Genomic DNA, 13,041 nt, shown 5'->3' with positions numbered 1-13,041 from the left:
ACAAATGACAGTGGATACAAGAAGCTCATTTAAGCGGCAATAGCTGAAAACAATATAACTTAGCTAAAACTAATAATTTGGTAATAATATAAAGTACACTTGGGATGTTTTAATTTACAACCAAAGAGTGAACAGAACCTCAGGTTTTCCTTACAGTCCAGCACATAAGCCCTGACTGCCGTTTGCCAAGGCACACCTCAGTTTGACCACCCCTGCTGTCTTGACCTCAGCTCTATCCCTATGCTCATTCCTGTGAGGTCTTGACCTCTAACTGATGAAATCTGATTGCTGAGTTAACAATCAAAGGACCTGGCCTACACTTTAGAAGTTCTCCAAATCAACATTACTATTCCAGGGCAACTGAGGCTGACAGAAAGCCTGATTCCCTAACAATTACTAGGCACAGCAGTAGCTCATTAGAAACCGCAACAACACTCTTAACATGTGAAATGTCATCACCCGTCTCTGAAAATGGCCAGTGGAAGGTTTACGATCTTGGAAGCTATACGAGTAGCTCTGAACTCCAGTTGAAAAATCAAATTGACTCATTTCTTCACTTAGGCTACTCTCTGTGAAATATGACAATGAAGACATATAATGAGGACTGCCTGAAAAATAAACAGAAAGGAAATATATTTGTACTCAAATACAACCAGTTAAGAAATATTTCTCAAAACTCAAATAATATTGAAATTAAAGGATGCTTCAGCTAAGGCTTTCACCGATCCTGCTCTTCCAGTCCACTGTACAGATAAGCAAATGGAACCCAGGAAAAGCTCCCTTGCTTTTTCTACTATTGACTAGTTACTCTCTACTGTCACAGACAAACAAATCTAATTAAACTGGATGCAATTTTTAATAGAAACACCTATTAAAATTTTAATGTATATTCTGCTCATCAAATATAACAGATGTAGGAATACTACTGGAAATAGCTGATATAAAATATGTCAAGAATTTAGAAAATAGGTCCAAATTTTTATTTTCAAATAAAAAAATAAGCTATAAAAACAAATAAGCATTTAAATACATCAAAACAAGGAGCATGTGAAAGGAGAGAAGATAAAGTTTAATCAGAGGGACTGGGGGCAGTCTCTTTGACAAGCTGATAGCAAACAAAATGCTCCAAGGCACATTATTGCTTCCAGCTGAGATCATTGGAGGGTCAAAGCAAGTCTAGGGCCAACAGACAGACAGGATGCTGTAGCGCTGGAGTGGAATGGGGAGCAGAGAGAGCGGTAGGTGTGTCAGGCAGCAGGTCAAGGGCCTTGGCAGCTCTGTTCTAAGCCAAATGCAAGAAGGTGGGGAGTTTAGGAGTGTGGAATCAGGACAGGGTTTACATTTAGCCCAGAATATAATTAATAAAAACGCAAGGTATGTTCAAATAACAAAACACATTAGCTGCCACATGAGAAAAAAGTAACCAAATTAAATTTTAACATTTTGGAGTGATTAAAATAGTTTTTATTAAAAATAATTCATTGGAGCCGGGCGGTGGTGGCGCACGCCTTTAATCCCAGTACTCGGGAGGCAGAGGCAGGCGGATCTCTGTGAGTTCGAGACCAGCCTGGTCTACAGAGCTAGTTCCAGGACAGGCTCCAAAGCCACAGAGAAACCCTGTCTCGAAAAAACCAAAAAAAAAAAAAAAAAACCAACCAAACAAAAATAAATAAATAAATAAAATAAAATAATTCATTGCTGGGCATGGAAGCATATGCCTATAGTTCCGGAACTATGAGAGGTAGAGGAGGTGGATTTCTGTGAGTTTGAGGCCAGCCTGATCTACATAGTGTGTTACAGGGCAGCCTGGACTACAATATCAAGATCATGTCTCAAAATAAAACAAAACAAAAAATTATAAATCATTATTACTACATATTTGCATATTGTGGTGTGTGTGTTTGTGTATGTGTGTGTGTGTAGGCAAGTGTGTATCATGGTGTATGAGTGAAGGTCAGGGAATATGTTTTTGAGAGAAGGATCTTTCCTTCCACTTTGAAAAGACAGGCCTCCTTTCTGCTGCTGCATTGCGCACAGCATGCCAGCCGTCCTGTGAGCATGGGGGTGGTATGTCACCCACTGAGGGAATGCTAGGATGGCAGATGTGCACCACTGTATCCAGCTTATTTATACAGGTTCCAGGGTTTAAACTCAGGTCATAGGTTTTATGAAGAAAGAACTTTTTATTCACTGAGTCATTTTGTTGGTCACTCTTTTTGTTTTCATTTTAATAAACAAGTATCAACTACTAGAAGCATTCCAAATCACTCTGAAAGTGTCCTACCTGAAGTCCCATTTGCTGCATCCCTGGCCTCCTTCCTAATTTCAATGTACTTTTTCTTTCTTTCCATTGGAACCTATTAGGTAAAACAAATACACCATTTAAAATGTTTTAGATTCATGGTCACATCTTTTTTGTTTTAGTAATATTCTAGACCCTCCTTCCATTACTAACTAAATTTAAAAGTATTCAAAACCATTCATAAAAAAGAAGTATGTATGTGTTTTCAAGCCCAGCCTTTCCCATAGATGTCCCCAAACCTAACTGAAACACTTAGCTTGGGTATGATTCTCTGCTTGGTGCTTTTACAAGCCTGTATGATTGACAGTTCTCACTTGACCTTTGAGTTGAGTCTAAGCTTTCTCAGCTGTAAGCTATGATGTACTATAGCACCTTATTGTGCTTTGCAGGTAACACAGCAAGTGTTCATGCTTAGACAAGCCTGGGCAATTTGTTATTTTTGTTTTCATTCTTTCAACGCATGCCCAGGGGAAAACATTCTATTTTCATTCCTATTCTTATTCCAAACGAGCCCATTCCGGAGCATGGATGAGACACTCTGAGATGGTCAGGTCAACAGCTGTGAGGGAGAAGGACAACCTGTGGATGTAAGTTTAGTGGTCTGCCCACTTTCCCACTTGCAATGTGATGTGAAAGCAGCCACCGTCATCTTCCCACCCACTGCCGAGGCTGCAAGCAGAGCCTAGCTAACCAAATGAATCCCACCTTCTGCAGCAAATCTTCCAGCTCTTCCCCTGACTTCCCCACTGTCCAGGTTACCCAATCCGGGCCAGACTCATCAGTATAAATCTTAATTCTTTTATCGGAGAAAATTACTCAGAAATCAAATTCTTTTTATTGATACTTTCATTCACAATCAAGAGAAGGAACAAGTAAATGCTGACGAATGCCGGTACAGTCATGTGAAAGGACACTTGGAATTGCTAGACTTTACAGTTGCCAGTTTTATAAGAACACAAAACTACCTGATTTTGGAGTTGAGAGCAAATGAATACTTAGCATGTTCAAAAAGAAAACCTGCTTTTTCCCTATAATAGTTGATAATATTTTTAATTTAGAAACAAAGTTGAAAATTTTACTTACCTCAACTTCTATAGGAAATGCATAGCAACGCTTGAGGTCTATCAAATTTTCAAAAATATACAAGTTCTATAAAAAGAAAAACCTATATGAAAATATCTGACTTCATGAGTAAGAATACAAAAGGGATGATTCTATTGAATAAGTCACAGTATATTGGGTGTGTGGATCAATTGGTAGGACTCTGGGCTCTGACCTCAGCAGCATATAGAGTGGTAGATAGCTGTAATCTCTTGGAAGGCTGAGGTAAAAGAATTAAGTCTAAGGTCACTGAGCTACACAGTGAATTTGAGGCAAACCTGGGATACATGAGAAGCCATCTCAAAGATACTCATTTCAATCTCCAATTACACACCCCCAAAATCAGAGAACTTCAGAGGCAATGCCCTAATATTTAACACTATAGGAGAGTTGGAAATATGATATAAATTTAATTGGTAAAATTTCAACGGTTGAAATCCTCCAATCCTCCAGTGTCAGTCAGCCATAGGGAACGTCCCTGGGAACACTCACCTTTTCTGGTTTTTCACTAAACAGAAAACCTTGGTAAAATTTCAATTCATTGAAGACACAGCATATTAGAGAAATGGCACAATTGTATGCAGCACAATGATAAAGTCTTCTCTTCTCCAGCAGCTGGCTCTCCCCTGCCATGTTCTCTGTAAAGGCATCATGGCATGACCTGCAGATGAGCTCAGAATGAACATCAACTTACTTAATAGGGACGTCAACGTTTGAATCAGTAGCTGTTAGAAAATAAAACCTAATTCAATTCAGCTAATCTCAGGTGTCATGATTTTCCCAGCACAGTACTAGGTGTTAGAAATATACAAACAAACACATTATCATCTCATAGCACGGGACATGTGCACACATTTGATAACATAGTGTTAAGTGCAACAGCAAGCACACTCAGGATGAGGAAGCAAGAATATGGACCAAAAATCCAAGGTGCTAACAAAAGACTTAAGGGAAAAATACCTGAGCTAAGGATTTTATTTGGTTTTTGTTGCTTTTTAATTGGAGTTATAGAGATTGTTAAGAGAAAGGGTCTCATAGTGTTGTCGAATGGGGCCTTTAATTCCTGTGCCCAAGAGCTCCCCTATTTATATAAGAGCCTCAAGAAGCACTGTGGCCCCCCACATGCATGCCACTGTGCATGACTTAAGCTGAACTTTGAGTTGTAAGTTGGCTAAAGCATAAATGTACATAGATATTATTAGCAGACAGGAGGGGCACTCAGAAAAGTTGTGTGGCGTTATCACGAGGATGTAGATACAATAAATGTTTGCAAAGTGAGGGAAAGGAAGAAGGTGTTCTCAGCAGAGTTTACCTACCATACTAAGAGGTGTGTATTTCATCCTGCAGAGTGGGTTCAATAAACCACTCAGATAGCCCCTACTTTTCAAAGGTTTTCTTGAAACAACCATGCACATATATTTAGATATAATTTACGGCTTGTTCATAGTATGCTATGAGACCTGCTGGAGACTACATGGCCCACAGACTCAGCAATATCTACACCTTGGGTCAGCCCTGCTGAAGACAATAGACTGGACTTGCATTCCAGTTGATTATGATTCTGCAGTAGAGGCAACAGCAAAGAAAGACAAGCCTAGCAGAGAAATAATTCAGAATGAGACAACTGTAACACCTTAGAAAGCAGTCCAAGTTAGGACACGACACACAAAAGGGAAAAGATATTAGTGCATTACTTTGAGGAACAATAAAGGACCAAACTGATTACATTTGGTTACCAACTGGGTACTAATGGAGGTTAGGGACAGTCAAATGAAGAAATGAATGCAGCTCCTATGTTTCCTGCATATACAAATGGACAGATGGTGATATCATCCACTGAGAAGATAAGGTGTGGACTAGGGTGAAAAAGAAGAATGCATGTCTGAGATGCAAAATGAGACCAGTAAAGTCTGTCCAATCTGGGAGGACTTCATTAGAAGACAATTTGTAGAGAAAATATGTTTCATTAGTTTATGCTTTGCAGAGAGCTTTTCAATTTCAAATGATAGAAAAACTATAATTTCTTACTGTACTCCATGCTACTGAAATGCATTAATATACTAATCCATTCTGAGGAGAAGCAGTAGTAGGGAAAATGTGAAAGAGTTTAAATCTGAGGCGTTAACTTGCGAGGCAAGCTCTATCTCAGAGCTCCAGCCAAGAGTTTCATTCTTTATGAAAGCTAAGTATGCGGCTGACAAGAGCACTCCCAGATGACCTGAGTCAGCTCCCAGTATATACCAGGAGGCTCCCAACTGCTTGTAACTCCATTTCTGGGGAATCTGACACCTTCAGGTCTTGAAAGGTGCCCACACAAACATGGCACACAGTCTCACAGACAGACACAAACACATTTAACAAAAGCTAAGTACCTGCTGCCCAACAACACCATTAAGTTCATACAAGTACTTTATGTAGAAGAAAACAAAGCACTTTGCTTATCTAAGACATTTAAATCACATTATATCAATGCATTTAAAATACATGTACCACAAGGTCTGGAGAGATAGTTCAGCAGTTACGAACACTCTTTGCTCTTGCAGAGTTCTTACATAAGAGGTTCAGTTCCCAGAACCCACATGGAGCTCACACCTCTGTAACTACATTTCTAGGGAATCTGATGCCTTCTTTTGACCTCCAGTTACCAGGCACACACACTGGTGTATATACATACACAGACCAAAAAAAAAACAAAAACAGAAACAAAAAAATCTATAAAAGTAAAAACAAAAATGTATAATTACCCTAAATATTAACAAATTAAACACAACCACAAATGAAGTAAGCTTACTTAAGAAGTATCTTTGTAAGTTCATTTCCTTCTGCAACACAGGAACCGTGGAAAGCTTGATTAATTTTAGATTCTTTAGAGTGAACATCATCTTTTGAAAGACGAGAATACATCACGGCTAGTATCTTGTAATAGCACATCTTCTTGGTGATTTGAGTGTCAAAGGCAAATTCATTTACCTGAAAAGATATAACATCTTTGGTCTTATCAAACATAAAAACAACATGTTTAAACATCAAATTTAATTCTTAATACATTCAGGTAGAAGAGAGTAGTCTGCTTGTTCAGGGTTCCCAATGTGGAAACAACATTGCTATGTCATATGGGGTAAACAGGAAGTAATACAAAATGTACACATAGTAAGTCCAAAATATGCAATGTTTGTCAAGTCTTATTGAAGTCATAGAAACAGTAGGTGAAAATGCAAAACACAACATATACATTTTTATATATTTTTGATGTTTTTATTTATTAGCCATTTGGTGATCTGTGTTTACCAACAGGAGTCTGAGAAGGGCTGAATTATACCCTCACTTTACTTTATTAAAACTGTCCAGATAATGCTCAATCCCTGGAACCTAACTTTTCATATGACATAAAGAGACTCACCAGTCATTATTAAATTGAAGACACTGAGAAGAGTGGTTAGATTGGATTTACTAGGGGGGATATCAAGTTCCATGCAAGTGAGGTAGACAGAGATTAGACAAGAAAGGGCAGCATGGTGAGGGAGGCAGAGAGAGAAACTGCTGGGAGCCGATTTGAATAGCTGCCATTACAAGACGGCATTTGGCCCCAGCCTCGCTTGATAGATAACTCCATATTAGGGTGCAGTTCTTCCACCGGAAAACAGGGTGAGTTGTTGTGATCTAGCTGCCCACACTTCCCCTGACCGGCAGGGGAACATCCTGGTCTGTAATTGACAAGGATGTTCCCCTGCTTTCTTTCCTGCCGGTGGGTCTCCAGAAAAGCAGTTAAAGTATCAAAGTATCAAAAGTTGCTAGGCAGACTCCCTATATAAGCAGCTATAGTTCAGAGCTCCGGGTCCCTTGCTTTCTGCTCTCCCTACAACTAAGAGGCTCCAATAAAGCGTGATTTGAGAAGAATCCTCGTCTGGTGGCTGTTCCTTCCTGCTGGTCAGGGAGCTCGCCGCAAGAAACAGACCCGCATGTCAAAGCCATGGGAGGCATGAAGACAAGGAAAGCCTTTTCTATGAAAGCACCTGAGAAGAGAGAGCATGGCCTGCAGACATAACCTAGGCCTGGTGTAACTGAACACAGACTTGGGCATGCAGACACACAGTATACCTGTTATTCTAAGCCACTGTGGGGCCAGTCAGTTGTTAGAGGAAAGTAGTATGGATCCATGTGGCCACAGCTTGCTATTGGATGCAGAGGGAATGCTCCAAAAACATCTGACTGAGCACACCATGCTACCCAATCTCTCTACTACTGTGTACGATATACCTTTGTAAATCTGGACTTCAACACATCAATGGCATCCACCACAATTCTGCTGAAGAACTCTTTCAGTGTGTCCAAGTCACAATGCCACAGTACGGTGAGGAGAGAGCGATCCACAAATGCTTGGCGAGTGACATTGGAAGGCAGCTCATCCTTCCGGAACATCGTATACACGCTTTGCAGAAGATTTAATTGTGTGACATGTGGACTCCTAAGAAAAAGAGATAAAATGACATGTTTTTTTAAAAAAATATTTATTTATTTGTTATGTATACAATATTCTATCTGTGTGTATGCCTGCAGGCCAGAAGAGGGCACCAGATGTTATTACAGATGGTTGTGAGCCACCATGTGGTTGCTGGGAATTGAACTCAGGACCTTTGGAAGAGCAGGCAATACTCTCAACCACTGAGCCATCTCTCCAACCCCAAAATGACATGTTTTGAAAAAGTATTTTACATACTCCAGTGATTACTAATTACAAAATAATAAAGGATCCCATAGTCCATGGTGGTAGGAGGTAACAGACTCAAAAAATTGCCTTTTGACTGCCATACACGCATTGAAACACAAGTATCCCACCCCACAATAAGCAACAATACATAAAATTAAACTGAAAAAAAACTAAATCTAAAAGAAATTAAATTCTAGTTTTTTTTAAAAGCATGCCTAATTGATGTTAATTACCACACATATAAAATGAGCTCTTTCCTCCTAAAAATATCTCTAAGTCTGGGTGTTTTACTGCAAAAAAGAAAAGGAACTAGAACAATTGGTACTATCTTTGGAAGTATATTTTACATATTGTAGGATAAAGTAAACTATGATTGTGTTATTGAAAACACTGTAATGAGAAGCAAGAAAAGGAAATTTGCTGTGAGATTATGCCTGCTAGTCATGTCAGAGCTACACCCACAAAATTTCACCGTGCCCCCCAAATAAGAGCTGAATAAGGATGACACCAATGGACACGCTAACATGGATGGGGAAAAGCCCACACATCCTGAAGCCTACATAAAGAACTACAGTCAACTGAGGAGCACTGAGAGTGGGAGAAATAGTCTTCCCCAGGGAAGAGCACAGCAATTGGTTATCCAACACCAAATGGTCAGCCCTGACAACATATACATGCAAGTAACACCACACAGACTGTGCAGGCTATATTTAGGAGCAGATATGTATATCATATATGCATGTAATAACACTTAATGAGTGAGAAAAGAGACCATGAATTTGAAAGAGAACAAGAAGGGGTATAAGGTAGGGTTTGGAGGGAAGAAAAGGAAGGGAGAAATGTTGTAATTATATTGTAATCTCAAAACCATAAATAGGTTAAAACATGAAACTATTCAAAAAGAAAAGAAAGACGGAAAGAAAAGCAGCCAGGCCTGGCAGCATACACCTTTAATCCCAGCACTCAGGAGGAAGAGGTAGGTAGATCTCTGTGACTTAGAGGCCAGCCTGGTTCCAGGACAGTGAGGGCTGTTACACAGAGAAACCCTGTCTCAAAAAAAAAAAAAACAAATATAAAAACAAAATAACAACAACAAAAAAGAAAAGCAGTAAGTAGCCGGGCAGTGGTGGCGCGTGCCTTTAATCCCAGCAATCAGGGTCAGAGGCAGGAGGATCTCTGTGAGTTCGAGGCCAGTCTGGTCTACAAGAGCTAGCCAGGACAGGCTCCAAAAGCTACACAGAGAAATCCTGTCTCGAAAAAACAAAACAAAACCAAAAAAACCGAAACCAAAACAAAACAAAAAGAAAAACAGTAAGAGACATTTTAAGGAAAGAAGAAAAAAAAATTATTGTTTTAAATCCTATAATGTTAGACTAAAAGAGAACTAGAAAGGGAGTAAAAAGAGTAAGAAAAGAAGTATAAATATAATTAAGGGGGAAATAAGAGAAAAAGTTAGTAGTAAAAACTAATCTGTCTTTTAACTCGTTTTCTTGCTTCCCTATAATGTCCAACACCTTCATAATTATGTTGAATCTGAGCAGAGAAGACACAAATTCCTGTTTCATTCCCAACCCCAAGAGGAAGACATCCCATCCAGGCTTTTAGATTAAGTATCTGCCCACTTATGGGATTACACAGATATGAGTATTCGATTTTATCAAGTTGTTCTGTCAGGCCATTTACAATGGCTCAGTGAGTAAGGTGCTCACTGCTGGGCCTTACAACCTCATCTGATTCTTGAAACACACATGGTGGGAAGGGGACCAACTCCGTAGATCAGTGTTTCCTACGGTCTAGAGAATGATCTATGATATTCTTAGTTTTAGTTTTGAATAAGTTTATTAAATATACAGTATGATACATTCGATATATTTTGTAATGTTCAGTATTGAGGCCTGCTGGGACTGGGATTTGTTTGTGATAAAATGTTTGATTCATATAAAACAGTTTTAGATTACAAAATAATCTTTGTTTTCTAAGTCATTAGAACACACAAACTTTCCTTTAAGCCCTGCTTCTGCTTCATCTCATACACTTGGCATGCAGATATTTTTATTTGACTCAGATGAAAATACATCTGACATTTCTTATCATTCTTGTTTGTCCCAAGAATTTTTAGAAATATGGAATTAATTAGTTAGCTGCTGAGAAATATTTTCAGATGTCTCAAATTTCCTTCTATTGTTGATTTTTATTTTAATATCATGTGGCCAAAGAATATACTTTATATGTTTTAATTCTTTAAATTTACTAATTGTTTGTGTGTGGTTGGCAAAATGGCTCAGTGGGCAGAGATACCTGTCTCTGAGCCTGAGGACCTGAGCTCTGTCCCTGGGACCCACATGGTAGAAGGAGACTCGTGAGAGCTGTCTCCTGACCTCCACCTATGCACTGTGGCACACGCACCAACGCCCCGCTCCCCCATACCAATAAAAGAGAGAGAACTGTTTGTCTGTGGCCTACCACGTGGTCTATTTTAAAGAATGCTTCCCACGTGCTCAAAATGATTCCTGCTCTGCTACTGTGACAATGTTACAGGTTGGCTAATTATGGTTTTTTAAAGAGATGTCAGTAAAAATGAATAAATTATCATTTCATGCTTTATCATAGATGAAGCTCAAAAAAACCATTATGCCGATTCAGAAACCCAGAAGTGATAACGGCATACATACACTTTAGTCTCAGCATTTGGGAGGCAGGGGGAGATGGATCTCTAGCAGTTTGAGACTAGTTTGATTGACAGTGAGCTCCCAGCCTGGGCTGCCACACAGTGAGACCCTGACAAACAGAACTAAATGGGGAGGGGGCATTTACCAAAACATATTTAGAAAAAACAAGTTAAAAAAGAAAAACAAGCAAATTTGTTGTTGCCTGAGCTAAGGTTTGGGATGGGTTCTTTAATGATCCTACTAAGTCAAGTCCCTAAAAATTATCACTGAATACTATTCTTAAATGTATATGGTGGAACCAGGCATGGTGGTATATGCCTTTAATCCCAGCACTCAGGAAGCAGAAGCAGGTGGATCTCCAAGTTCTAGGCCAGTCTGGTTTATAGACCAAGTTCCAGGACAAACAGGGCTACACACAAAAACCTTTTCTTAAAAAACGAAAACAAAATTCTGTAAAATGTGAATGAGAATTGCCCACATACATGAATATATTTGAATATTTGGCTCCCAGTTGACGGACTGTCTAGGAAAGATAAGGAAGTGCGGCCTTGTTGGAGAAGGTGTAGGAGTGCTGGGTTTGAGGTTTCAAAAGCCCACACCAGGCACAGTCTCACTTGTCTGTCTCCTGACTGCAGATCAGGAAGGAAACTATCAGCTCCTGCTCCAGCACTACGTCTGCCTTACTTCCCGCCATGATGAGCATGGACTAACTCTGAATCTGTAGGCAAGCCCCCAATCAAATGCTTTCCTCTGTAAGCCGTGTTTGTCATGGTGTCTGCACAGACGCAGCAGCAGAACAGCACCAAGACAATGGTGAAACAGAGGTAGACGAAATGTCACACGGTTCCGGGACAAATAGTGGGATTCAGTTCGTAACTCAGGTTACAACTTGGTGACAGGTTCCTTTACCTGATGATCCAATCTTCCAAGTTTCAAGATGTAACTCTTATTAATTTAAAAGGATATTTACAAATCCAATGTATGTAAATGCTAACTAAAATTTTATCATTATACTTAGAAATAGTCATAACATTACTTTAAAAATCAGCAATCAACATGAACAGAGCTTCTCTGTGCAGTGGACGGTGGAAGAAACTCACAAGTGGTCAAATGCAGACAAGTACCGAGGAGTGGCTCAGCCATAAATGGGACAGTTATGTCACCCCCATCCCCAAGGCTCAGGGACCATCTTGGAAGGGGAGGCAGAAAGATGTCAGAGCCAGAGGTGGGGAAGGAATGGATGAGAACAGTGTTTCATAGCGGCAGTGGTTGCTTGGACAAGATCTGAACAAGCCATTCTAGCACGAGATGGAAAGAAGTGTGTCGCACAAGTTCTAACTGACCTTAATAATAAAAACGTGGAGTCAGATATCGGGTAAATGCTGAAAGACCAGACAGACAAAGGAGCAAGCCAGACCCAACTCTTTCCTTGCTAACTCCTCTCTCCTCCCAACTATACCACTTCCTGTCTGTCTGTACAGACCTCCAGACCTCTATGTTTAACTAGTGGGTAGCCCCGCCCTCTGACCATTAGGAAAGCTTTATTTGTTAGAGTACAAACGAGATATCACCACAAAGGGGTTCATGAATTCCTACCTGTAACTGAGGAGCCATGAAAGTTGATGACTTCTACAGCAGGAAGAGACTTAAAGTTAAGAGTGTGGCTCCTGGTGGGTAGACCACACTTCAATGGATGGCTCCCATACCCAGAAATAAAAAAATCTCAATGGACGGGTTGATAAAAAAGGGGAGGGGGTACACTGCTGGGTTGGGGGAAGGGTCTGTGTGTGGTGGATCTAGGAGGAGTTAGTGCAAGGAGATGGAGGTGAACATATTCAACATAAAATGATTTAATACTACTATTTCTTACAAAAACCAGGCACATGTGCCTCATTTTTCTACACTGTATTGCTCCAGAACACATTTATTTCTTCATTCATTCATTCGTTTTTTCATTTATTCATCCATCCATCCATCCATCCACCATCACCCACCCACCCATTCATTTGTTTTTTTTTTTTTTTTTCTGGGACAGAGTTTCCCTGTATAGCCCTGAAAGTCATTTTGTAGACTAGGCTGGCCTAGAATTCGCAGATCCACCTACCTCTGCCTCTCAAGTACTGGAATTAAAGGCATGCACCACCATCATCTGGCCCAAAATACATTTTTTTAAAAGTCAAATATCTCAAATTGCTCAGGGAGCACAGGGTGACCTTGAACTTCTGATTCCTGCCTATGCACTACCAACTTGTATATTAGTT

The 13,041-nt window shown here is 39.8% G+C and overlaps 1 protein-coding gene across 3 annotated transcripts in view; it reads right to left on the bottom strand.

The window, feature by feature from the left end:
• Positions 1–13,041, bottom strand: part of Prkdc (protein kinase, DNA-activated, catalytic subunit) — a 170,654-nt gene that overhangs the window by 79,599 nt on the left and 78,014 nt on the right. For all 3 annotated transcript variants that reach the window (XM_075970668.1, XM_075970658.1, XM_075970648.1), the window contains exons 41-46: positions 7,661–7,868; positions 6,195–6,373; positions 3,896–4,064; positions 3,386–3,451; positions 2,285–2,357; positions 460–608 (exon numbers count right to left, since the gene is read on the bottom strand). In XM_075970668.1, coding sequence (XP_075826783.1) covers positions 460–608; positions 2,285–2,357; positions 3,386–3,451; positions 3,896–4,064; positions 6,195–6,373; positions 7,661–7,868 — 844 coding nt within the window. The remainder of the gene's footprint in view (positions 1–459; positions 609–2,284; positions 2,358–3,385; positions 3,452–3,895; positions 4,065–6,194; positions 6,374–7,660; positions 7,869–13,041) is intronic.

This window comes from Microtus pennsylvanicus, chromosome 1, assembly GCF_037038515.1.
Source record: "Microtus pennsylvanicus isolate mMicPen1 chromosome 1, mMicPen1.hap1, whole genome shotgun sequence".
NCBI lineage: Eukaryota > Metazoa > Chordata > Mammalia > Rodentia > Cricetidae > Microtus > Microtus pennsylvanicus.
Note: the sequence above shows the minus strand (reverse complement) of the source record. Positions and strands in the feature narration are given on the sequence as shown.